This window comes from Struthio camelus, chromosome 1 (genome assembly GCF_040807025.1).
Source record: "Struthio camelus isolate bStrCam1 chromosome 1, bStrCam1.hap1, whole genome shotgun sequence".
Classification (NCBI taxonomy): domain Eukaryota; kingdom Metazoa; phylum Chordata; class Aves; order Struthioniformes; family Struthionidae; genus Struthio; species Struthio camelus.
The window spans coordinates 8,297,893-8,325,385 of record NC_090942.1 but is presented as its reverse complement, the minus strand read 5'-3'; the positions used below and the strand labels follow the sequence as shown (position 1 = coordinate 8,325,385).

Genomic DNA, 27,493 nt, shown 5'->3' with positions numbered 1-27,493 from the left:
TGGAGAGCCTTTGGTAAAAGCCATTGGCAGAGACCCGGATGCAGGATGCTCTGTTGGTCTCAGCTGCATTCCCAAACTGTGTTGTGACCATTTCTATCTCAAAGCCACTGAAAACAGGGTATTTGCTTATAAGAAATGCAGTCACATCTGTCAGAGACTATGAGGCTGTATTCCCTCAAATAACACAATAAACAGGCACCAATGCTCCAAAATAGAAGAGCTTAATTGGTTTACTTTCCTAAGGAGATACTGCGCCAGACAGTGAACCACAACAGCTTAAATCTACGCTCAGCTACAGCTTCCCTTATAAATAGGATATTTTTAAGCAATAGAAAGAACATTTGGGGTAGAACTAGATAACATTTTTCAGATGGATAGTTTATTTGCTAATAAATGCAGTTTCTGGCTGACTTAAACTATCCACAGGCTCAGGCTGAATTCAGCTAATGCTTTCTGCCACAGAAAGGGGGACCCTTTCTTCCTGACAAACGGAAAAAAACTCCATTTTAACATTTTCAATAAGAAACATTTAAATCATTCACTTCAAGAGGACCCCTCACCTTAAAATTTAGCTCAGTTCTATTTAATTTCAAAAGCGTATCTCCAGATCAAACAAGGCATTTCATCTTTGAGTACATCCCAGATTAATCCTTCCAGCTTTATAGCAGTGAAAGTGAAAGATTTAGAAGGGACTTTCTTAGTCCGTTCTCATAGATGTGCTCTGGGGCTCTGTTTGCTTGCTTTCTCCGGTGGCTTTGGAGTGTGAACATAATGTACAGCTGGAGAGCTTGTCTTTACAGCTGATAAAGCGAGTTACACCAGGGTCATGTTGAAATGAACCCTGGATACAGGTCAAGTACATAAAATAGAGTTCTCCTCCAAAAGACTCGTGTTACAGGCCTGATTTATGTTTCTAGTGTATGCGGTTCTGTTTGGAGCCTGGCGTGGTTACATGTAAGCTACTCAGCCAAGCCTGAAAGCACCTCTCTTCTTGACTTGCTTGTATGAGGTGTGGAAGGTAAAAGTATAAGAATCAGTTTTCAAAGTAAGAGAGTTCTGGAGGTGACACAAATGTGTCTCACTGCCCTGAATACCTTCACTGCCTGTGATCTGTGGGAAGAAAACTTACTGAAATTATTTTCGCAAAAAAATATGCCTTTTCCAGACGGTATAGTGCTTTAAAAGCCCCATTAATAATAAAGGTTGCAAAGTGTAGAAACTGTAGCTTATATCTATGGGTCACAAGCATTTTGCAAATGAAGCTTGAGATTCACAACGTAAAAAAGAAGAGAACATTCTAGGCTTGATTTTCATAGAGGTTTCAATACCTAAAATATGTGGAGATGCCTGGAGAGATTATAAAAAACGTCTGAGTAGATTAAGGGGACCTAAGTCCTCTTAAAACCTGCGGAGTTTAGACACTTAACCTGCTATTGCTCTCCGCAAATCATAGCCAGAACAGAGGACCTTTAAACTAAGCAAGTTCAGGTGTCTAACTTCCATGCTTAGGCAGACTATAACATCTCAACATTGCTCTGTAGTCAGGGGAGAGAAGTTGAAGCTGAATTACCTCCTGCTCTGAATCACGCTCTGGAGGACTCTCTGTCCATGATAACATGATACATAATATAAAATAACAGCTATGCTAGGTCAAACTGAGGTTCATCCGCTCAGGTACTAGCCTCTAACAGAGGCCGGTCACAAACACTTAAGTGAAGGGAAAAACAAGGCAAATGTAGGGAGGCTCTTCCCTAGTACATTCTCCCACTTCCCAGCAATCAGCAGCTCCACAGCTTCCTGACTTCAGCATGTTTAACAACCCTGTATGAACTTTTACTATATTAATTTACTTAATTATTTTTCCAACCTGTTTATGCTATCGGCCTCCCCTACATCCTGTGGAGATGCGTTCCACATTTCAGTCGTGCGCTGTGCAAAAAAAAGCTTCCTCTCTTTCTAAATCTGCTGCCTTAGTGTCGTTGCACAGTCCTTAGTCCTGGTGTTGCATATATTTATGCATATATGTGTATATACATAAAATCCTCCTTTAGTCGTGATCTCTGTGTCCTTCCTGATTTTATACACTTTGAACTCATCTTCCCTCTGTTATCTTTCCCAGTCTGAGAGCTTCTTATCTATTTAGTCCCCCTGCATAGGAAATTGTTTCCTACCTATACAGGGAGGCACTGGTTAAAGCTAAATGTGGATTCTTACATCAGTCAGTGAGGATACATTCCTCTTACTGAGTATGGAAGTACAAATACCTCTGAGATGGCACACAACACATACTGAACCATGCCCAATGCCAGCCAGAACTGAGGAGGGAAGAAATAGAAAGTGTGGTACTCAGTTGGCTCTGTAGAGGAAATGTATGAGGCAAGAAAATAAATGGCCAATTCAAATATGCTAGAATTGACTTATCACCTTTAACACAAAGGGTTGAGAGGTTTTTAATGGCCATAAATAGGTTACACTGTGATTTTAACGCCTCTGCTGTGAAGGCAGCCCTTGTGGCACCCCCTTGGCAGCTGCTGGCTGAAAGGTTCACTGATGGCTCAAAAAAATCAATGCCATCCACTGAACATCCAGGACTATTTACTGCAGCTGGCTTCTCAGGCAAGAGTATCCCAACCGTAGTACAGCTGCCACTAAAGACACACAAGACACTTTGCAGTGACATACAAACACTGGCAGAATGGCCAAATGCCTCCTCACGCATACAGACGTGGCCTTGCACAAAGCCTGCATGGCTGTTACAGCTGCTTCACCATCACCGCTTCAAGTGACAGCACTCAAAAAAATGAATTTTGGTGCCTCGAATGGGATTTCCCTCTAGCCACCTAACCTGGGGTGGCTACAGCTGTAGTTGTCCATATTTGATCTGGTGTGCAGAAAGCAATTCAGCCGACCAAGTGTAGGAACTTGATTCAATTGCTTAAACCGAAGTACATACTGCCATTTGAGAAGTATCAGCACATCCTGCCTTGTCCTCAGCTGCTGCTACAGAAGGCTGCAGGTCTCCTATAGCTCCAGTGCCTTGTCTGCCAGCCTCATGCAGATTTCTTAGGTAACACTATGGCATCTCAGATGATGCCTGAGCCTCAGTTTTAGTAACTGATTTGGTTTCTTATATGTGTCCTTTAGAGTGAGTTGAACAGCTCTCTAAACTCTGTTGAGTATAATGGGAGTTTAGACAACCAGGTCACACATAAATGCCTCTACTGCAGATGCCCCAAACTGGGTGTGTGAATCTGGAGCTTGGTATGAGTTAAAGGTTCTCAAAGACCATCAGGCAGCAGTAGACACAGGACAGGGTCTGCTGTGTGCTGACGAATTCATCTGGTGCAGGAATCATGTAGCTGGAAGGAAGCTGTATCTCCGTGCTCCAGAGATGGGAATGGATGCCTGGTGCAATTTCTGGACATGGCACAGCCACGTATCTGGGGTTCACAGAACACTGAAGCTCTGCAAACCATATAGGATGAACTGCAGATCCTGGTATTCCTTAGAAGCCATGCAGATCAGAAGCTCCTTGAATGAGCTCAGACCTCAGTTTATGATGTACTTAGTTGTCCTGGCCTCCAAAGAAGCCCTTGGGAAATGTAGACTCTCAGCATTTGTTATGATCAGTCCAAATATACATGACAGAGTTTGGAAACTATATCCACAGTTTGGGTGTGTTTCACATTCATTTCCCTGTGTTCAGAGGCTGCTCTCAGAAGCTGGATTTCTAAAACAGCCCCAGATTTCTTGAGCAATCCTGCACGCTGCCTTTTTTCTGTCCTATTTCACTTTTCAAAGTTGCCTTTCCCACTAGAAGAAAAAAAAAAAAACACGACTTTTCCAATTTGGGGACACAACAGTTGAAAAATGGAAACAGAAAAAATAAAAGCAATAGGTTCTAATAGGAAAGAAGTGGCAAAGCATATCCTAGAGATGTGAGAGAACTACGCTCAGGATTTCCTCTGCTATCCTTCTCCAACCGCACAGCGCTCTACCCGCTTGGCTACTGAGGCATAGATTTCTCTCTCATTTTGGCAAAAGGTCCTGTGGTGATCGCAGAAACCTTCCCACCAGAAGCTGGTTAACACTGGCCTGTTCTTCCAAAAAGTATGAATCTCCTCTCTGGTAAATATATGTATTTCAGAACCTCACAAAGATTTCTGTCTAGAGGACCTGAAAAGGAAAATGCCGTGTGTGTGTGAATGTCTCCTCATTCCCCCTGACCCAGTAAGGCTGGGCACATAAACCAACGGGTATGCTTAGGTGTTTGCAAGAGACTGAATTATTGTAGATTAGCAAATTAATTAAAGTTAATATGTGTTATGATCCAGTTGCCATTTTCTGGAAGCATTCAAACTTCTTTACTTCAAGCTGATGACTAGTAATTTGTTAAACCACAGGAACTTCAGCTCTTGTGATCATCTATGCATCACCCTTCTTTAGGAAAAAGCTGTAATGTTTAATGCTGTTTTAGCGAGTGACAGGTGACTGCTGCAGTGACATAGACAAGATTTGTGTGCCCTTGGTTCTTGACTCAGAGCACACCGAAACATCTTTCTGAAATTAATCAGACCGAATATTTAATGTCCACAGGCATGAGAAACAGGCAGATGTTTGGAAGAACAAATGGGCAATTTTCTTCATGGAGGGCTGGACGCGCCTTGCGCTCACCATCGTTCATATCTGGGCCGTTTTGGCAGAGACACAAAACCCAGTCCGTAGCTTGTCTTGGAGGGTGTCGTGTGGTGCTCAGAAAGGCTGAGTTATTTACCGTAGTTGCAACTCTCCATTGCAAATGCTGAGATTTTCACAGGCTTCAGCTGATTGCTCCGGTGGCGTAGAAGGCTTTTGCAATACAATCCTAAAGCATCAGGAATCTCTGACGATCCCCTAACCGTTAGACTGTTTCTCTGAGTGTTTTTCTCTTGCTTTTTAGTGCATGTAACACCTCTGCACGTTATGCTTTTTAATCTTCAGAGGCCTGTAAGTGACCAGCCTTCCCGTCTACCTCCTGAGCCCTTTGATCAGGGCACTTTGCCATCCACTCCACTCACCTGCTGGTACGGTGCAGACAGGGTTGTATACAACTGTCGGGGAATGCATGCTGCACAACCGGTTGCCTCCTATACAGAGATGATTTACAAGCTGCTTTTCCCTCCTGTCTCTCCCTCCCTCCATTCCTTCCTCTCCTCCCTCGTGCTGCTTCTCCTTGGTACGGGGCATGGAGAATGCCTCGAAACCAAGCTGCTCCCCAGGGCTCAGAGCTGAGTCGATGAGCGGCTGCGAGTAATGAGAGATGGTGCTCCTTGGGACACCCTCTCCGACTGCACGATCTCCAGGCAGGTGACAAAGTGATATTAGCAGCTTGCAGAGAAATATAAACCCTAAGGTATGTGGAGAGGATGGTGAAAGGAAGGGGGATTTTTTTAATTTAATTTGTTTTTGTCGCTTTCAAAGTGACGAATAAGCCAAAACATCCCATCTCATACCTCTACGCCTGCCTGTTTTTCTCAGTAGAATGACAGTAGTCTGCAAATGTTGTCTGTCTGCATATTTAAATGATTACTGTAGGAGGAGGAAATATCAGCATGGCACGAAGCTGTATGAGTTTACCCCGGCTCCAGAACTGGTCCCACGCTCCACAGACCTCCATTGCTTTGGATTAGGACAATTGGGATTTGGTACTTATTTTACAGTAAAGAAACTGTGCATACATACAGAGACAGAGAGAAAATCCTTCCATACCTATCTGCTCAATGCCCCCGGCTCTATTCGGACCGGCGTGTTGAGCTCACTTAACTCTCTGCTGCAGGTTGCTTGTTAGATACAAAGAGAGGGAAAATAAAGAAGATGACGTGAGCTGAACACTGCTGAGAGAGGAGCCTCAGGAGAGGCTATGCCTCAGCAGAGGGTATAAGCACCTTCCCCTTATTGGTAATCTCTTTGTTATCAGGGAGGGTTATCCTGACTCCGACTGGTGTCTGAGCTTTGTTACAGCGCAGGTCTCCAATGAAGTGCACATCACTTTTAATGGTGTTTCAGGGCTGAAGGAGTTAATGGTCCTGGCTTGTATTTAGTGTTAAAACAAAAACTGCTATGGGACTTAAACCTGTCTTTCGACTAGAGTAGGCTACCGCTTGCTAGATCTGGTGAGAGATTAGCAACTTAATTATAAAGGTCTCTACTTCCTGCTTTCTACTAAGTACATAAAACGCCTCTAAAGAGACCCATTATCATGCCTTCTTCTTTTTTTTTTTTTTACTCTTACATTAACTAGACAGTTCAGATCCACATAAACACAGAAGGAAGACGAGGGTTAACCTCCTCCAGAGGTCTGGGGGGGTTTACAACTAAGTGCCTCCTGATGGATCTGTCAGAGCTACCCATGAGAGCAAAACCTGTCACCCCCTGGAGCGAGCATTAGCTTTATTTCCAGAATCCCTGCAGGCACTTTCCATTTATCCCCTGTTGAATTCAACGAGGACATCGCCAGCTCTTCTGCGGTGGCTCTTTGACTCTTGTAGAGAACAAAGGCAAAGCCACCAAACTCTGCATGTCTTTTTGAAATAGAAAGCCAGAAGGAAGAAATTACGACGGAGACCTTGTTGTGGTTCCCATTGATAGGAATGAGGTTATTATTAAGGATTGTGTTCTCCTGCAACCTAAGCAAACGACTCAGTGCAACCGAGTTGCTTTCTAGCACCGACTGCGAGGCATCTTCAGACAACCCTGCCTCACAGGTGCCCTGTGAGGTGGGTATTGCTACGTGTACCCTATGCAACTCCGTATGTGCACATATCCATTGGTGCCCCCATGATCTGCTAAGACGGTATGGGCAGCTCTGGATCCAGCCCGGCAAAGCACTGTACTCATCCCACATCGTTCACTTGCCTCCTCAGCAGGATTTGGGTCCCACCGTTGTACCTACTTGAGCCTATTTTTCCAGTAGGATTCCTGTCAAGGAGTGTAGGAGCCAAATACCATGTGTTTCTAATAGGTATTTCCCGGCTATCGTGGATCTTCCAAGCCTTCGCACCTCCACAGGGCAGCACTTGGAAGGGTGCAAACCCCAGAGCACTGATGCCGCCAGGGGATGTCAGCCATCTGCTTTACCCGAAATCCTTTTAAAAGCAAAGTGAAGACATCTACTCCACAGGCAGCACAGGAAATCTTGCGAGGATGTAATGGAGTGTAATCAGTGACAGACTTGTCATCTTTATTGCAATCCACAGCACTGCAGCATGGAGAGATATCATAGCTGATTGCTTCGGCAAAGCGCTGCAGTAGAGGAGACTGCTGCTTCTTCAAGCTATTTTTTGTGTCGTGTTAAGCTGTGCTTCAGTTTCCGGAGCAGGCGGAGAGAGAGAAAAATGATTTTCTTTGGTCAGTCCTTTGGCCCTCAGGGTCCGTCCGCTTTGGGGATTGCGAAGAGATAGGGAAAGGCCGCACCAGGACCACTCGAGGAATTGCGGTCTCCCCAGCGCCGGGCTTGTATGATCTGGTCACACCTGGTGGGGCAAGCCAAACTTGAAACTGGGGATCAGGAAATCATTTTCCCAGATCGTATTGTCAGAGTCGTTCTTTTTACCTTCTTTTTGCCTTCTTTCTGCCTCACGTGGCTTCCAGTCCGGAATAATCCGGGAAATTCAGCTAAAAAATCTTTTTGCTTGAGTAGAAGCCCTGGCGATGCCTCAGTCTCTCCTGCTCTATCCCCAGGGCATGTTAAAGCCACAGCTTTAACTCAGCCGGGGCAAAACAAATGCAGCCCTCGGGAAACAACATAAATACCCTTACTTTGGGGGATGATTTCTGTCCTGTAAGGCTGCTGGATGGTCCTGCGGTGAGAGGTGGTGCAGCCTTGCTGTGGTTTGGGGGAACTGGAGCCAAACTCAGCTCTGAGGAACGGTCCCCTGGAAATTTCAGTCCGATTTTGTGGGAGAAGGAGGGAATGACCCATTTCCTGCACCACCGGCTGCAACAGCCACGGGGAGAGGATCCGCAAGCAGCAGCCCAACCTCACATCCAGGGGAAAGGCGTCCTCCAGCCACTCTCGTGCTCTCCGAGCCTTGCCTAAAACCGTGACTCTTCCAACCAAGTGATTATGTGGCAATGTCAGACTCTGTGAGAAAACAGAGAATTTTTTACCCTTCTTTACTGTCAAGAAAAGCATTAAAATACAGCTAAGTATAATGCAGAAACTCGGAAACCAGAAGGCAAAGAGAAAGAACCCAAAAAATATTTTTAAAAAAATTCTACTTTGGGGCTTTTTCTTTTCCTTTGGAAAAAAAATCATGCTGAGGTCTGATTCATGCTTTTTAACGCCTCAGACCTCTGCAGTGTCATTCTCCTGGTTTGGCATCTAATTCAAAGTTGAAAGCATAAAGCCAAAAAAAGCGTGCCAAGGAGTTTCTCTAACTTTCATCATCTTTTTTTTTCTTTATTAGTAGACTCTGTGCTTTTTAACCGACTAACAGTCTGTAAAAATGAATAGAGGGGAGGATTTGGCAACAAAACGCTAAAGGAAAAGAGATTTTTCTTATTATTTTCAGTGGTGTCAGGATGGAGCTCATATGTATCTAGTAGCAGTTAAAGTTAAACATTCAACAGCTGAAGCTTGTTCTTACTAAGCTTTTAAAAACTTACTGTAGTGTACTTGCAGTGTCCAGCTATTAGGACAAATTAATGTGTATTAATAGACGCTGTCAGCAACTGGATGCAAACAGTAAAAGGCAGCTTTATGTTTAACCAAAATCCTGGGACTCCCCAGAAATGTTAAATAGTGCCGTCTTTTTTTTTTTTTTTAAGTGCAGCTGCCTAGAGGTTATCCAGCAGTGCTGGAAAACCCAGTTTAATGAATGTGAACCAAGCAATGATAGGACTTGTGTTTTTAAGCTGCCTTTGGCTGTTTCCTCGGCCCCACGACTGGACACCATCTCCAGGAGGTGAATGGTCCTTGTCTGGGGCAGCGCAGGACCTCGAGGGGCTGAGTGAGGGCCCGTTTTGGGGCTGGAATGTAAAAATAGGAGCGTGCTGCCATTATAGGCTTGGGGACATCCCCTGGTCGGGTTAAATCGCAAATCGCTTCACTTCTTCAGCTCTCTAAATTCAGTCTAACAGAGATCGGAGACTCGCTGGCAAAATACCCTCCACGAGCCCCTGGTGCAGTTAAGAGAGTCGCAGAGGGAAACCTCTCCCTTCTGATATTTACAGAGCAGCCGCCCAAACAGGGGGCCTAAAGTCAGGGAAAGCCCCCCTGCTCCTCTCCTTCCCCTGATGCTTCTATGAGGTTTTATTGTACACATATTTTAAAAGTTCAGGACACCACTTCTCGAGCTGTCAGGCTTTGTGAACTAAAAACTGTTGCGTCACCTAGAAAGAACCCATGCAACTGTTCCCAAATGCTCAGGTGCACAAGGGGGACTATCCTGCGACCATCGGAGGACAGTTGCTGTGGCCTGTGTCCGAGGCGAGTCACGGGAAGCAAACGGCAAGGGGAAGGGAAGTCAAGTGGTCAGAGCGCAGGGTGGCATTTTGGAGCTTTTGGGTGCATTAAATTCCATGTGTGCAACTGTGAGCAAGCGATAATGCAAGCTGACAGCGTCTTACCTGGGGCGCCAGGTGGGTTCGTTCACTTCTGTTTGCAAAACACCTGGGAATTTGATAGCAGGACAGAGGGAGGTGTCCCGGTACCCTATCTGCAGGCCAAGCAGAAAGCCCAACACGACGTCCTCTAAGGACCCCGCAAGCTGAGGGGCATCTGCTGGCATGCTCAGCCCCCAGTTAGCCTTGCACCCAGAGGCGAGGGGCCAGCGTTGTCAGCCTTAGTGTGGTCGTGGGGAGACCCCGCGGCGTGCGGGGCAGTGGCAGGGCCATAAAACCCATCAGCAAACACGGCGCACGTGAGCGGGATGCAGCTGTCCCCGTGTCCCCTCTCGTGTTGACTCCAGCTCTCTGGGGAGCACTGAAGACGAGAGACTGTTGTTAGCATCGCTGGAGCCCCCACCCTCATGCAGCGCCAGTTTCTGTAGCAATGCTAATAGCAGGATTACGGGCACGTATCACAAGGGGACCATAAATATCATTTTTAATTAACTGGCTATTCTACAGAGGAGACTTTGTGTAGTGCTACAAGACATGGGAACAAAGTTCAGCCTGTCCTTGTTGCAGGACTCCAAATTTCCCCTGCTCTTTCCCTGCCGAACGCCAGCAAACAGATGTGCTCTGTGCCTCCTATTTATGCGCTCCCAAGAAATTAACACCCTGTTAAGCTGCACAATGCAGAGCATTTATTTTTACTTCACTATAGAGCAGCTTTTCAGTGTTAACTCTACACTATTTCATACTGGAATCAAATTCAGGCTTGAGCCAAGAGCTGTTTAAATCAATGTCCTATGAGGGAATGATTTCTGAGCAGCAGAACTAGTTCCTATAGTTTACGATAAAGCAGACCCTAAACTTCAAAAACAGCTTTTGATTCAGGCCCAAAAAGAGGAAGTACAGAGGGAGAAGATTTAACTTCCAAATACCTGAAGCTGGGCCTGTGATTTGTCTGTAGACCCATTTTAAGGCAATAAACAACTATATTTATATCTCCTGAATGTGCCTATTATTTCAAGATTTGGTCCAAATCAGTGAAAGTGACATGACAAAGCAGCACTGTAGGGAGCCAGAACTATATAAAAAGCAATTGATCCATTATAGATGCGGTCTCAGGCGAGCTCAGTCTATTTTTAATCATTTTAATAATGCAGCTGATTTGCTACATCAAGAAGGGAAGATGAGGAGGGATCACAGCAAGCTAAATAATAGGCTCATGTGACTCACTGGCACCTGGGCATCTTTGAGCATGTGCATGGCACAGTGGTCTCGCAAGGAAACTTTATCAATGCAGCAAGGCACAAAGTCTTCTTTAATGGTGAAACCTTACCCAGCAGGTCACCTTGAGGTTAGAAGGAGACATGAGAGAGACTGAAGAGAAATGGATGAAGTTTTGAGAAAGTGACGGAGGAATCTAGAAGGACATTGAATTTTAAGGTTGTGGCAAATAGAATTAGAAAATGGCAGTTTTTTCTTGATATTTAAAAAAGGGCTATTAATGTCTTAATACATTGTTTTTCTATTGCTATGATTGGATAGTTTAATTGTCTTGCAGAGCTTCCTGTCATGGGAGACAGATCTGGGTAGGCATTAGACTATGACCACAGACCTGTCTTAGGGGTGAAAACATACAAGGACCATCAAAACATTACCCGCCCTGCTCATCTGTGCTGAATACAGAAGGGCTGCACTGGTCTCCATCCTCCGGGGACTTGTTTGGCCCTGGAGGCACTCCAGCAGAAAGAAAAGTTGAGGTTTTCCCTTCCCTTTCGTGGAGTGTCTTTTAAATGAAAGCGCATGTGGAAAGGACAGAAGACAGATGCCTTCTAGTCAAGGGATGTCTTTCAGGACACTCAATTAAATCATGAAAACAAAACAATGTCATAGTTACAGAGAGTAGTGTGGAGCCATCAAGGAAAGAAGGACCACCCAGTGAGGAGACAGCAATGCAATGAGAGCAATGAGAAAAGACAGAAAGTGGTAACTACGCCCAGGAAGGAGATGAGATGTTGGTAGAATACAGTAACTGTAAAACAGAAATTATAGCTGAGATTTTTAACCAGAAAGCCTGGCACTCCACAGCACCTGGGACTCTTCAGTGGCAGGATGAACTGAGACTCTATTTTACTAATGCTAAGCTCGCTTCATAAAAAAGACAAATATCCGTGTTACATGCTGGAGTGAACCTTGATGATAAACCTGCCAGGGTAGCTCAACTCCAGTCATCGCTTCTCTCTGTGTAATACCTCAGGGCTGTTGGCGCTTTCCATTTGGAGACTTTCTTATAAAAACGTTTATCTTGTTGTCGTGTGGAAGCAGCATTTTTCTCCATTATGGAGTTATGTCAATCCCACTGCGGGTGAGAGGTCAGGAATGGGACTCCCACGCTCATTCTTCAACAGACGGCCCTGGCCAGCCCAGGCCTGGCAAACCCCTCAGCTACAAGAAATTAGTTCTGCATCCCATTGCCTGCGAGGAGATGGACAGACAAGTAGGATCGCAACAGGCCCTTTGACAGGTCTTCAAACACGGTGGAGCCTTGCCCAGCACAGCACTGTGTGCTTGCAGTCCCTGCCCACACTGTTTAGGGAAGGGAGCTGGACGCTCTCTAAGGAAAGGTTATAACTGAGTTTATCATCCCCTGTGCTCTGTCCCTTTCTCCACTGGTGGTCTCAAGCATCAGCTTTGCCAGAAGCAAAACAAGTTACGAGTCAAAGTGGCTTCACCTCCAAGGGGTTTTATCAGGCACTCTGGGAGGCTTATTTGTAAATAAAGGGAAATAAACACGCATGTATCCCTCTTAAAAAGAAAAGCCCAACCTGGTGTGGGAGAGATGGGTAGATCCTGTTCAACGGGTGGCAACTGTGGGTTGCTTAGGCCCTTGATGAGCAGCCAGTTCTGCTGCTGCCATGACCTGAGTGTGCACATACCTTCCATGCCAACTTAGCAGTAATATCTAAAGGTCTAGTGACTTCACGGAGTCTCTGACATTTCTGGTTTTTGGGGGTCAATGGTCTACATGGAGAACTTTGTTTTATAGAGTCTGGAATCGGCTTAGGCTTTTAGGAAAATTCATAATAAATTTGTGGTAGTGTCTCATACGGAACTGAAACATAAGAGTAGTCTTATGACTACAGTGGCTATGAGTGATGCCCAGGGAAGAGTGAAAAACATATATGATATTTTCACAGGATAGCCTCCCACCTTCCAGACGTTTGCAAACCAGGGACTTCCTAAGTCTGATGTGGCTTCAAGGTATCCTGTATCCCTCTACGGATTTATCTTCCTTTAATTAGGCTAGTCTTTTTTTGAACTTATGCAAAATTTTGCATCCATAGCATCCTTTGGCAAGGAGTGCCACAGATCAGCTATTAGTTGTGCTGGAATCACTTCCTTTTATTTTCTCCAAACATAGCTCCTACTGGCTTCATTTAATGTATCTTTGCTCTTGTATTGGAAGAAACAGTGAACAGCCAATCCCTGATCACCTTCTCCACGTCGCTCGTCGTTCTATAGATCTCCATCATTTCCCCATCAAGCATCTTTTTTTCCAGACTGAAGAGTCCGGGTAGCTTCCGCAGTCATTCCTTTATAGAAGTCATTTTTCTACATTTGTTCATCCTTATCGCCTTTACTTGAAGCCTTTCCATCACTGCTATATCTTTTCTGGAGATGAAGGGATGTAAGGGCAATACTGAAGTTGTGGGTGAACCTCGTATTTACTCAGTGTCGTAATGATATTCTATATTTTGCTTGCCTCCTAGTAATTGCTAATATTTAATTCGCTTTTCCCATTGCTACTAAGCAATGGCCTGACATTTCAAAGAACCATTATAATCCCAGTATCTCACTCTCGAGTAAGCTCAGAGCCCATAATTTTATATGTGAAATTCAGAACATTTTTTCTGCCATGCACATCACTTTGCTTTTGGCCACATTTAATTTAATTTGCAATTTTATTGCTCATTCAGTCAGTCTCATCAGATCTTTCTGCAGGCCCTTGTCCTCGCTACCTGGAATACCATGGTGTCATCTGAAAACTGTGCTCCCTTACTGGTCACAGCCTTTCTCAGGTCATCTACGAGTATGTTGGACCGCAACGTACCAGGCCCAGCCCAGATCCCTGCAGAATCCCAGGAGCGAGCTCATCATTGCCTTGATTGCACAGGCTCTAGGTTCGCAGGACTCCTCTTCTGGAGATATTGCCCCATAATTGGATGCCTTCAGCAGACGAAACTGTTGCATTTCATTCTGGAGCATGTCTTTGGGGCTGGGTCATAGGCCGACCTTCAGCTTTTGCTGTAGCATTAGGTAATTCACTCATTGGAAAATTATTACCTAAGCCTTCAGCTGACATTGAAAGTTACTGCAGGATGAGGTTGACTCATGGTGCCCTGAACCATGGTGAAGGCAGATGGCTGTGCCCTGGGCCAACTGCAGCCTGGCAGTCTTCACGCTTAGCTCTAGATTCAGTGAATTACTGCAATCCAGCCTGGAGGCATCGAGTTGATGAGTTGCTACATCCCAGGTTTTATGTAGGAGGAAAGGTGGAGGTGGAGGGAGGGTTTTGGAAGCTGATCTTTGCCTGTCATCCAAGCTTACCAAGAGGACAAATGGACCCCTAGGGCTCTGTAGCACTTTCTATTTTCATTGCACGTGCTGAGGGGGGGGAACCCTTCATCTTCATCTCTGAAGGGAGCAGCTTCACACTTTGTTGCAGCAAACCTATTTTCTCACAACGGGAGGCTTGTCATGAAAAAAGGTGTATAAGATCCCAAAGAGGGCAGCCTGGAGACTGAGGTTCAGATCTTCACTCTGACTATTTAAAGTAGAGGTGTTCATAAAACTTGGCTTCTAGTTGGGTAGAATCCCCATCCCAGCTTGCCGCGGCAGAGTTGTCGTCCCATCCTATGCCTGTGGGCTGGCAGTGCAAAGAATTTGCCCCAAACAGACCTTCACCCATATTCATCATTCACGTTCACATCCACATTCACCTAGAGCTTGGCCCCCACGCTAATTCCGTGCAGGCAAGCCAGGTTCCCTTCTCTAGTCCACAACCCAGCCGTGCTTCTTGCCTCATACAGCAATAATTTGCCTGTTCTCCTTCCCATACTCTTAGGCTTCTATTTTTGCAAGCTGGGATGGTGAAAGCATAGCATCCTGGAGCTAATTAGCCTCATATCCACTCTTTAACCCATTCTTGTTAGCTTTAGGCTTTGCACAGTTTGCACTCTGCTTTAGTACCCCATCTTTGCAAACTGGCCCTCAATCAATCAGTTGCAGAGTGACTTTTTCCTCCTGTCATCAACCACTCCCATCCCTGAAACTCTCCTGAGAAAACTCTTCTGGGACCCAGTGTATCCCCATATAACATTTCAGTTTTGAAAACCAGTGCATTTTGCTGAAATCTCGTTTTGGCAAAAGTGTTCCAAATGTCTCCGCTCTTCAGCTCTCTTCTGATATCTTATTCCCAAATGGTAGAAGAAAGCTAGGAAGGAAGTGAGGGGAAAATGTGGGTGTAGAAGAACATCCTGTTCTGCACAAATACCCTGGTGTGTTGTCAGATGGATGCTCTGCTTTAAATAGAAGAGGTCTCATGCTTTCAAAGGCCAAAATAATAAATTCTCAGGAATTCAAAAAGATGGAAATAATGATTTGATAAGAAAAGTGTTTGGACTTAGTAAAGAATCACCCAAATTAGACCTTCTCCTTATTACTTGCAATCTCATTTTGATGCTTGATACACATGCACAGACATAAGGAGGGTTTGGGAATAATCTCTGGGGAACCCAGTTATATTCTGTTGGTTTCTTGTTTATGTATTTAACTGGATATTTCCATAAAAGAGGTCATTTGGGGTAAGCAATGTTAAGTCGAGAGTTAGAAGAGAGCAAATAAGGTAGATTCAGAGCTCCCTAAGCTTTGACGAGTTTGAAATAAGTTCTTCTGCTTAGATGTTGTGATTTTGTGATCCTGATTTCTGCTAACAATTTTTGCAAGGCATTGAGTGAAACAACTTTCTACATTCTGGGGCCCTTTTAAAAAGTATTTAAGTACTTATTTTAGGCATTTTTAAATATTAAATATTATTTTTTACCACAACTAAGCCAACTGCTTGTTATCACTAGAGCAAGGAAAATAACTTTTTATCTCATCTTCTGCACATTTTATAGATTTTAAAGTGTTTTCCCATTGTGCTTTGCTACGAAACTGAAACTTTTTATGTAATTTGAAGGTTAAAAACAAAAAAAAAGAGAGAGAGATATCCACCGGGTGCAAAATACCCAGCATTCTAGAGAATTAGACAAATTCCACAGAACTCGTTTCAGCAAAGCAAATCTTTCAGTCAAGTAAATTTTCCCCAAATTTTTGACCATCTCTAAATAGAATGAATTTCGATCAGTCAGAGAAACACTATGCTGAATAAAGTGACTGCAAGAGTCTAAGAGCTGGCATATCTCACCGACTTCAGCTTCATCTCTCTGATATATGTTACTGTGACAATGAGAAACATAGACTATTGAAAGTTTAGCTTGCATTGGAACCCAGAAACCCATTCATCCTCCTTGCTGTCACCAGTGGAGCATGCGGCATTTTTAGTGGCAGATGTCTCCCGATTGGGAGTCAGGGAAGCCATTATGTTTTCCCTTAGGCCATTTTCTTGTGCCTGACACTATTTTCTCTATCAGTTTTGAAATAATCTCGAAATTCATCTTTGAGAAGAGAACAAATGAGCCTGTGTTGGAGTCAAAGTGTCCGTCACGTGGAAACTGCATTCTGATCCTGGAAGATGTCTTTTGCTTATCTCTGCAGCTGATACAATGCAGTTACAGCGACAGTCAAGCAACACAAGTGGCACGTTTGCCCTGTGCTATTGCATTGAGGAGGCCTACAGAAAAGGTTCTTTAATTTCGTATCTCTGTATTTAACAGAGAGCCATTGTGCAATAAATGGAATTGGGGAGGGGAAGAGATCACATGTTTAACTCCAGTAAAGTTTTTGTTTTGGTCAGACTGATTGAACAGTAATATGAGTTAGAGGTGAACAAATGCACAATTCATTCCTGGTGAACCTTTGCTATCTCCTGCTGACACGGTTTGTGCACCGGTTGCTGTGGAGTAGAGATGAGGACTTGCAAAAGGACAGTCATTCACCCCTTTGTCCAGTCTGCTCTTGCAGGTAGAAACTTTAGCTTTCTAGGGGCTCTAAATTTCCATGAAAGTCTGAGGAGATGAAGGATTTAGCAGCAATCAGGTCTTCTGCGATTACTTTTGAGAGAGCAGCGCACATGAAATCCACCTCCACTGAAACCTATGTAGCTTCTTGCAGAGATGAGAACTGCTTACTAGCTTGCTCATCAGCATACTGCATTACGGTTCCCTGAGTTTTGACAGCCTCCCATGTATTACCCTCCAAGTATATTTCTTTGTCTTTTTACCTACGCTCATTAAAACATCCTTCCACTCAGACTGGTGAGGATACTCGTTGTCAAAACTTTAACAAAAGAGCGATACGTGCACGGTTAAGAGGCTCTCCCTGCAGTAGGCAAGCTTCCATTGCTCAGTTTATTTCTGGAGTGGCTAAGATACTATCTGATGCAGGGCCTTCTGTGGTTGAGCGTTGGTCCACTTGGAAAATGAATTACATGCCCTTCTTTGCTATTGAAACTATCCATCATATCGTGCCCCAAGTGGTCTATCATGTTGTTGTCTAGTAAAACTCAACCATCAGATGCAGCTCCTGTTCAGACACTGATGCTAGATGTCTGAAAATGTGATTTCAGCTATAACTCTGAGAACATTTAGTTCAAATTTATGACTTGAGGTCCCTCTAAGCTCCATCAACTCAATCCATCTTGCACCTTTATGAGTAATGCTGCTCTTCAGTTTCTGAAACCTTTAGGGCAGCCTTCTGGATTTTTTCCAGCATCTGGAACATATCACATGCAAGATTTCACTGTGAGATTTCAAACTCTGTGGGTACTTACTGAATAAATAAATAAGAGCTTCGTAGATGCACAAGTTGTTTCCTCCTCTGTGGACAGTGTGGAAGACCAGGCAGTCTGGTGAATTTAACACTGTCTAGGGTTCAGAAAAGTTTGGCACCGTTCTTGACCATGACTTTCAATATTTCTCCTTTCTATGTCTCAGTTTCCTTATCTATAAAATAAGGGCAACGGTTCCCAAACAGCACTAACCAAAACCCATGAAGGGTCCCCACTGAGTTTAGCTTTGGTTGAATTAGACTCATCAGGACCCTACTGCTAGTTGAGGTGCTCTGAGCGCTACAGACAAAAAGCGATAAGTAAGCAGCAACGTCACCTTTTCTCCATTGACGTAAATAGGAGTAGATGTGCAGAGGAACAGCAAGCACTCAGGATTATGCTTTTAACTTCTCCTCATACGCAGTAAAAGGACAAGCCTGGTCCTGGGAAGTGCTTTGCACCCTGCACTGGGATGCTACAGGGCTGAGAGTGTTCGGCAGTGGGAGGACATTTCGGAGCGGGGTCCAGGACATTTGCAGAATGAAACTCTGCAGGATCATTTGAGGTTATTCCCCTCCATAACAACCCCAGCCATCATCATGGTTTGTACTTTAGGTTGATGCTTTGGAGAGTGGGTAAGGGAATCTATTAATACTCTTCGGAAAAAATTAGTACCCAAACAACTTTCATTTCCTTGTTTTTTACACGTCTGTGCTCTCCTCTGTCACTAGCTACAGTGCAGAGCCTGATATGCTCTGACAAAGAGCTATTGATGGTGTGCTTGTGTGAATTGGCCCAGCACCGGTCACAGCCAACTTCTGTGGGACCTGCTGCCCCCGTTTTACAATACGCTCCAGTGTGTTGAGCCGTTTTCGAAAGGTCAGAAATGAACAGAGAAATGGACTGGAGTCCAAAACAAGTAGTCCTATAAATATCAGCCATACTCAAAGACAGTTTATTCCATTCCTTCCCTCTCTCTCCCTCTGTGTGTGTCTCTCCCTCCCTCTGTTGTGGTTTCCCAGATATAACTCCATGTTTCTGACTGTGAAGCTCTAAAAGAAAAGCAGCACGCATATTGCAGCCTCTGCTTCCATTTTGCACACATGGAATAACCCTCAGTCCTGCAAGCTGGACTGTGACTGCCGATACTGAGTCCAAAAGCTATCTAGACTCAGATGTTATGTTTTAGTTTCCCTGATTTTCTTTATCATCTGTAAGAAACTCATTTGCTGCAGTTTGAGAACTAGCTTTGACCACAGGCAGTGTGGATTGGGACTCCTGAGGGCTCTTCTCCGCTCGGCGCTAACATTTGACTTCAGAATGACTTTAGCAGCTAAACTAGAGGATATTGAAGTGACGCTGGAACACCTACTGATGGATGTGTTCGTAAGTAAGCTACAATCTCCTATTTAAAGCAAGGTGCTAACAATTCAGAAAGCAGCCTACGAATTCAATGGCATATTCAAATGTTGCATGGACTTAATTCCTTTACGTTTCCTGACAAACAATATGTCCAGCACTACCAATGTATTATGATATAGTTAAAGCATCTACTGCAAGCAATAATATGTAAAACTGAAACCGTGTGACCCCAGAGCAGGTGTATTTTGCATTGATTTTGTATATCATCTACAATTTTAATGAAGCACATGAAAAGGAGAGATTTGGTCAGAATAGTTCTGGGAATGTCTTTGTAAAAGGAACTACACTGACAGAGCATTTAAACTGCATATGGCTTAGCATCAATTGTCCTCGTCTTTAGGGTTTTTATAATTGTTAGATTACAGACTTTTACTTGCTTGACTTTCGGGTTCGTTTTGAAAGAGATGAAGGAACAAGCAAAAGACACTTGGGCTTTCAAGAAAATCAGGTTTATTCCTCCTGGATATGTCAAACACTTTAAACCAGTGTTAATCTGGAATTGCTTCCTTGAAATCATCACAGCTCAGTGAAGCAATATGTGATTTGCTTCTGCATGTCTGAGATTAGAATCTGTCTCTATAGTCTCTTTCAAACAGTTTATTGAAAATATCAAAACCTTTCAAAATAGATTCCTCCCTTTTCATACCCAGCTCTGTGGTTTTTGCCTAAAGGTCTGAGATGGCCATGTTTCAGAAGCATTTTTCAGGGGGTAGGAAGGAAGCAATGATAAGGGATTGCCAAATCATTTATCTTCTTTAAAAAAAATATCATGCCAAGGTGATTTATACTGTTTGTGAATTCAGGCTGTAAAATAAGATGCCAAGTGACATTCTGAACTTTCAGAATACTTCATTTTGGCATCTTTTAAATGCTTCAGGTTTTAGGGTGTTGTGTTGAAGAATCTTAGTCATCAACCACTAAAGCAAAGAAAAAGAGGACGTGCTGTCTTTCCAGCCCATGTTCCAGTGGTTAAAGCTTCCATATCTCCTTTGAGATAAATGGTTCAAGCCCCCACCCTGCTGGCATCTCCACTCAGCCCTTTGGGGAGTGCCCTCTCCTCTTTCCCACAGGTTGCTGAAATGAGGGTTGAGGAAAACATTTGGAAGCTGTCCTGTCAACGCCTCTCCATAGGGTATGAAATACTCAATTATTCTTTAGGTTGCAATATATGTGTCCATCTAAAGCCTGTTTGCCACTCTGGATTCAGTTTCTTTTCCTAGTTGTGAGTGCCATGCATCACAGGCATTCACGCAGAGAAAATTCTCATGGGTTAAAACCTCACGGCAGGAAAAGATGTGATGTTCTCAACGTCTCATGACTGTAGCATGAGGTGAAAGTTCCTCTGCGTGGGAAGGGGCCAGTGCTTTCTTTGTACTATTGCAGTTGCCGTATAATAAGCCTGCTTGGCACCACGATACCTCTTGGTCTATTGCTACCTCAGCATCACTTCACCAGGTCGATGCCTGGGAGGCTGAATGCCCTCCGCATGCCAGGTGTCATTAAACTCTGGGCATTTAAAGGTGTTTTATTGCTTGGTAGTGCCAAGTAGTATCTGAAAAAGCTACCAGCATCTAGAAAGCCAGTGGGAACCACCCTGACCCTATGGGAGAGGTCATGGGGAATCATTCCTTCTCTGACGCTTCAGGCTTCACCCTCGGTACTGTTACAGAACTGTGCTTAGGCTTTGTCCATTCTTTTGTGTACCTTCTTTCCTGCATGAAAGGGTCTTTCTTCACGGTATTTTTTTCTAATGAGGATGACAATTGACCATATAAAGCGTGGGCCAAATCGTCCAGAGGTGTAGGTTGCCTCAGCGCATGAAATTAATGCATCTCTTCTCCCGTTGTGTTTTGAACTAGTCCCCACCATGTATAATTTCAGAAACTCAATGAAATGTACCCAGCTGGGCTATTTCAGCTACAGCTGAAGCTGTGACTTAAAGGGGCACGTCTATGCCGTGCCATGCTGTGCCATGTCGGAGACATCAGCACTCTCTGGAAGGGCTGGTGTATCTATGCAGCATTGTGTAGGGGCGTTGGGTGCTGTGAACAGTACAGCAGTGTTGATTCCATGTTCCAGCCTGGCTGCTTAGCCCTGCTTGTCCCTCTGTGGGGGCAGATGCATCAAGACTCAGCCGTAGCACATCCAAGCCTCATGACTTACTTTGATTATCAGGACTGGGAATCTAATCTAGCCTCTGTGCAAATCAAGGAAATATGTTTTTCCTGACGAGCAATCATGTTTTGAACTAACTAGGTTCTTCCAAAAACTAGGAACAAAGGCAGGAAGAATTTTGAATAATCTAGATCAAATATTCCAAAAGTAGAATCATTTTGTCTGACACAACCAAGCACAAGTTTCTAGCTTTAGTCATATACTGCTTCGCCTTGTAGCTGTGTTTGATCTTAAACCACCTGTCCACTGAACAGTGCTAAAAATAACCTCTAAACTGTATACAGAAAAATAAATATGAAACTCAATATGAAGGAAAGGCAAGACCTAAAGCTCTGTTGTCATAGATTATTCAAGTAGCCAGGTTCATCTGAGGTCATTAATCTGTTATCAAGCATTTTGCCAGACTAACACTTGTGTTAGCAGCACTGGGCCAGACTGGAGGAGTTGAAGGGGCTGCAGGCAGATAGACCATCAGGTAGGAGAACCCCCCCGAGAATGAGCTCGAAGAGTGCTCCATGACATGCATCTTCATCCACGTCGGCTTTATTGCTCAAAGAGGGAAGCAATCTATCACCGGCACGCCACTGTTCCAATTCTCCTGTGCCCTTCATTGCTCCAAATCAAGTGATTACTTACAAAACCAGGGAGCTGTCATTTGTGGAGCCTTGGCTTGCCTCTTTTTCCTCTGAAGAAACCTAGTTTCAGTGTGTACTGAACTACAAAGGCAGTAAGCACTCCCAGACCAGGGCACCCTAGCAAAGCCCACTTTGACAACGGCTGAGTTAGCAAGCTCCTTTTATGACAGCATAGAGAGAAAGACTGCGGCAGACAACAAATGTAAAATAACCACTGGTTTCTAAAGAAAACTGAGCCCTAGCTCAGCTCAGGCTAACCCACCATAATGTAATTTGGCTTCTGCAGGAAGAAAAATTGAAGAAAGACTGCAGGATTGGGCCAGGGTTTTTTTTGGTGTATGTGAAGTTTAGTTACCCTGTAGTAACTCACGTGGACTGTGTTCATTTCACAGGGAGGATGAGAAGCCACAGCAGGTCTTGGCAGCAGATGCCTTTAATACTTCCCCTCAAAAGCTAGTATTACATGGGAACAAGGGTGGGGAGGGTGATAGGGTGTTTTTTTTTTTTTTTTTTTTGCACCGACTTAGGATTTGCACACATGGCATCAGCTGCCGCTTCCTTCCATGACATCATGTACTCGCTGCGTTGTCAGCCCACTATCAGAAAAGCAGCTGTTGCTGTATTGACACTTCCTTTCCCGTATTACCAAAGGACATTGGAGAGCTTTGCTGGATTCTACAAGATGAGATAAAAGGGAAGCCTCAGACATGACATTTCACAATTAGCTGTCATCACCAGCAGGCTTCCTATGAACTGCTTGTTGAGCAGGGACTTGGCTGCCTCTACAAGCCCAGCCAAGGAGGCACAGAGAGGAGCAGGGGCCAAAGCGGTGAGGCACTGCAGGGACAAGCTCAGCGGGTCCCTCGGGTGTGTTAAGGGGAAAAGGGGATCTGCATAAGAAATACAGTCTCTGAATCCTTATTTCAATGGTAACAAAGGGTTCCTCTGAGCAAAACTCCTCACTCCTGGACTCACTGCTTATTCTCGTGCAGGCAGTCACTGGAGACCTTCAAGATACACCTCAGGGCCAATCTTGCCTACTTCCAAGCCCTGCCTCTGGACCGGTGGAGTGAGCCTCCGCAATTCCTAGGCCCAGCATGCCTGTTGCGCTTTGCATGGGATGTCTGGCAGAGTTCAGGAGTGAGGTGGGCTGTGGAGCCTGCTGACGGCTGGTTTTTCCTTGTATTACGAATGCAGCTGTAGAACTGGAAAAAACAGACTTTCAGGTAAACAGGCAAAGAGATTATTATCCTCGTGGAAAAGTGAGTCTGAAGTAGTCAGACATCAGCCAGCCTGAAAAAGGAGACTGATTCCTGAAGGCAGGCCTGACAGGACTGTGGTGGATGTCCTAAGAGAAAAAGAGAGCCTTAGATGAAGTCTTTAAAGCACTAGCACTGTATCCCTGGCTCAGTCTAAACACAGCCTGGGAAAGAACAGGCGATTAATAGCCAATGCTTCATGGGGTCTTACATACCATCCAAACACAACCAAGCCTGCCAGATCTGCAGTACACTCCATGCCTTCATTTGTATTCCCACAGCCACCTATTCCCCCAGCCAGCTGCACAGCCTCCCTCCCACCACACCATACAGATATACCTCTACATATATATGTACACACACACACACATCTATACATATATGTACATATATATGTATATGTATTCATACATACATATAATCAAGTATACTGGAGAGAAGGGACATGAGAGGAGAGCCTGAGAGCTTCCTGTATCAGCCAGCCAGGCTGGCTGATAAAGCAGGCTCCCTGATGGAAGTGACATTTATGAAAGTTTCCCAGCATGGAGAGGGGCAGTGTTGCTTTGCCCTAGGTGGATGTAGCAACTAGCGCAGGAAGAAAAAAAGTGACTGGTTTGCTACACGCTAGCATTCGCCATCATCCCGAGAAACAGCTGTTCTTCTCTCTCTACACATTGTCAAGTCCTGGCAGAGTTAACATCAAAATAACAAGGAGAAGAAACTTAATATGTGCTTCTAATACCATAATTTAGGCAGGGGGAGGGTGGGACTATGTGTGAAGCTGCAAGTATTCTGGCTCCTTCTTCTGCCAGCTAATGATGAGCAGAATTTAAGGTAGGAGTCAGACTCTTGTATCCAGTCATATCTAAAGCTGGATGTTCAAAGGAACGGGCTTCAGACCCTTACCCTTTGAAGAGCCCAAAATGTGGGTGAGCTCCCTTGGACAGAGGGTGCCAAGAGAATGCAGGGCTCCCTGGCAGACCGTGGCAATGGGGAAAGCACCACGAGGTAGAGAAGGCCACCACGTTGCAGTAAGGATCTGGAATGGTTGCTACCAATGTCCATGTATTCCAGCCCGTAAAACGGAGCTGCTAAGAGAAGAGCATTTATGCTACCTTAGTGAAGTGGCCTGTTTATTATTTAATAGTAATAGAGAAGCGGCAACAAAAGCAGCTGTGATAAGAGCTGCTCTTTTCCTCAGCAAGTCTCAAAGTGCCCTAGAGAGATAGCCAGTGTTATCGCTATCATTTTACAGATCGGGAAACTGAGACAGAGGGAAACAAAACAATTTGAGCACCACCCTTCTCTCCCTCCCAGCACAAAAGAGAGGAGAAACACGACTTCCAGAATCCCAGTTCGGTGATATATTCCCTCCAGACTATAATACTCCACCACAACCCCAGAATAATCCAAACCATACACATCTGGGACACAAATCTCTAATGCCAAGGATCAAATGTGCCTTTACATGTAGTCTTAGCACCCATTAGCATAGCTAGGCGTTGTTTTCTGTCCATTCGTGGGGCAATTGCAGCATTTACCATGCTCTTTTCCCAGGTGTTGAACACTGGCAATCAATGGCCGCTCCAATAGTCGGTACTGAGGACAACCTGTGGAAAAGAGAGGTGTAGAAAGGTGGCTGTGATAAACTCGCTTAGACCACAAATTGCACAGTGAATCCTGCCCACAGCAGTCTTCATCCCTTCTATAATCGAACAAACATTCTTACAGTTACTATCAGCTCCTGATATCTGTGTTACATTATTCTTAATAACCAAAGCAATAATAAGACATTATCAACATGTAAAGTGATCCATTAACCTCTATAGCATCAATAAATTGTGTGGCTTTGTCAGGGTGCCAGGACTTGCTAACAGAAGAGCAAGTGGCAAGTCTGTACTTGGAGCAGTCACAAATCATTTATAATGCAAAAGGGTGAGGGTTAACCTCACCCTCTGCAAAGCAGAGGGCATTTCCTGCTGTTTATTTATTTTTATTACTTATTTATTTATCAGAGGAATAAGTTCTTTGAAGCAGCTTCTAATGAGATTCTCTCTGGCAACAGCAGCATCCTCCAGTTTATCCTCAGCATCCGGTTTGCAGATTTAAAGCCTCATCTTGCACCACCGGAGTCTGTCTGAGTTTTGTCAGTGTAGTGGGTAGGAGCAGAATCAGGCCCCTTAACCGGCACTAAAAGCTGAAGCTGTTCAGCACCCGCCAAGCCTGAGACATTAAAGAGATGCTATTAGGTAGGTCTTAATGAGGTTTTGTTTAGAGAGACCTTTCTAAAAATGAGAGCACAAAAATGACCATGCTACACCATTCCAATGAATCATCTAGTCCAGCAGCTTGTCTCAGGCAGCAATCAACAACAGGTGCCTATAGACAGCTGCAAGAACAGGGCAAGTACACAGCCACAGTTTCCACAGTTATTTTTTCACCATCAGTAATCTCCGTTTTGAGGCATTTATTGACCCAGAAGTGGTGACTTTGAATTTAGCAGTCCACAGTAGATGTTCCTTCACAAATATGTTCAGTTGTTTTTTGAATCCAGCCCCGGCACTCCAGTAACGAGGGTTAGCTAGGGTTTAGCAGCCACTAAAGTAGGTAACTACAAAACGTAAAGTGACTCTAGCCTTGCAAGCGCCCATTTTTCTTTACGGGTGATGAAAAGAGTACAGATGGCAAGCTCAAATGAAGGCAACCAAAGCTGTGAGAGGTAAACACCACGCTGGATGTCCTCTGCAGCTGAGGTAGGATGTTGTTACAGCTAGGTAGATATAGTAGAGCTCAAGCAAAAATTGTAACCTGATAGGAATTACATGTAGAAACGCCAAAGTCTACGGTCCAGAGAGCCAGACAAGCTCATCACGTTTCTGTATCTGTCCGCGTAAGTCTACAAAGCTTAGAACACAACCAAATTCTTTTTGTATTTTGCCAATATTAGCAGTTCCTCTTTTAGTTTTGGGCAAACAGTTTTCTCCTTACTTAGACAGAAGACATCATTATTACATGCCTTCAGGACCTCAACTACAAAACAACATTTGCCTGAGAGGCTACATACCAGGCCTGCCAAGGGTTAAAAATCTCCTAAAATCTCCCAGCAGTCTTCTACTTCCTTTTTTTCTTTAGGGACATGATAGCCTCTCCGCTATCCATGCAGCTGTCTCTTAGGCAACAAAACTCTCTTCTTACCTTATATGCACACACACTTTCCTATGATATATCAAGGCCAATCAAAGCGCATGTAATAAGGATGACGTTTAAAAAGAACAAAAGTTACATGGCACAAAGGAAAACATATCTTCACAGTGTTTGGCATAGTCCATATGTCACATAGTGTCTTAAAGGCTTGCATGTAGCGTGAGGTTGAGTGCCCTCCATGCCATGCTGAGTAAACCCTAACTTCTTCAGAAACCGAAGCAAATAGGCAGTGCTGAGCACAACGGGGGAATAATTTTAGGGCTTGATACCGAGGTGTTCCAATCATCTGCACATCCCTCTGCAATCATTGGCTTTGCAAGGGCTTTAGATCAGATCCCTGACAGAAAATACTGCATAGTCCTATCCCAGATCAGTGCATGCTGCTATTGTCCACACGACATCCAGCTTCTGCTACAAATCCATGGTGTGGGAAGATGGTGGTGTTGCCAGATATCTCCTCCTTTGTTTATACAAGCTCTGGAAGTCAGAGAAGGCCTCTCTGGTCCCTTTTCATGATCCTTATAGGGGCGCGTCTCAAGGGCCATGGGGTCAGTAAAGTTCCCTCCCTAATTAATTACTGTCTCCCTGAGTTATGTGGGAAAATAATTGACCTCCAGGCACACCAAAGCACAAGGGAAATTTCCTTCCATCCAGCAGAGGCCCCTGCTCCTATCTGCTCCTGTTGTTGCAGCAGGGCTGTGCCAGCAGCGCATCCATCAGGATACACAGAGGCTAGGACCACTTTTCCAAGCAAGTACCACACACGGGACACCAGATGGGCAGGAGAACTGGAGGTGAGATGGAGGCTACTCCTCCAGCTCATGCACCAGTCCTCTGCTATGTGGTGGTGGCAGGAAGAGGAAGGGTGTCTCTTTTCTGAAGACATTTTCTGGAGTGTCCGTGTCTATGCCATTCTGTGCACCTTTGACTTCCACTGGAGGCTGTGACGACCCCTTTTACGATCAGAAGGAGTTTTGAAGTTAGTGCTGTGTTTGGAAATGTTGCTTTTTTGCTTTCTGGCACTTTCGCACATTAGAACAGCCTCCACTCTGTCAGTCTAGTCCATTCTCTCAAGGACTTAAATCAATGCGTTCAGAGAATTGACTCTGCCACGGGTACCTTCGTCACACCACGCACATGGCTCTTACACTGGAGATATGTTGCATATTGTAGCTTCCCTTCTCAGCTATGAATTAAGAGGACCAGCGCTCCTT

General features: G+C 44.5%; 1 protein-coding gene across 3 annotated transcripts in view; it reads left to right on the top strand.

Moving 5' to 3' along the window:
- The window catches only part of FRMD4A (FERM domain containing 4A), a 392,727-nt gene that overhangs the window by 139,732 nt on the left and 225,502 nt on the right, over positions 1-27,493 (top strand). Inside the window, exon 1 of one of the 3 annotated variants that reach the window (XM_068915663.1) lies at positions 18,642-18,970. The exons of the other annotated variants lie outside the window; for them this stretch is intronic. Coding sequence (XP_068771764.1) covers positions 18,905-18,970 — 66 coding nt within the window. The 5' untranslated portion in view covers positions 18,642-18,904. Of the gene's footprint in view, positions 1-18,641; positions 18,971-27,493 lie in introns of those variants that run through there. 3 annotated transcript variants of the gene reach the window in all.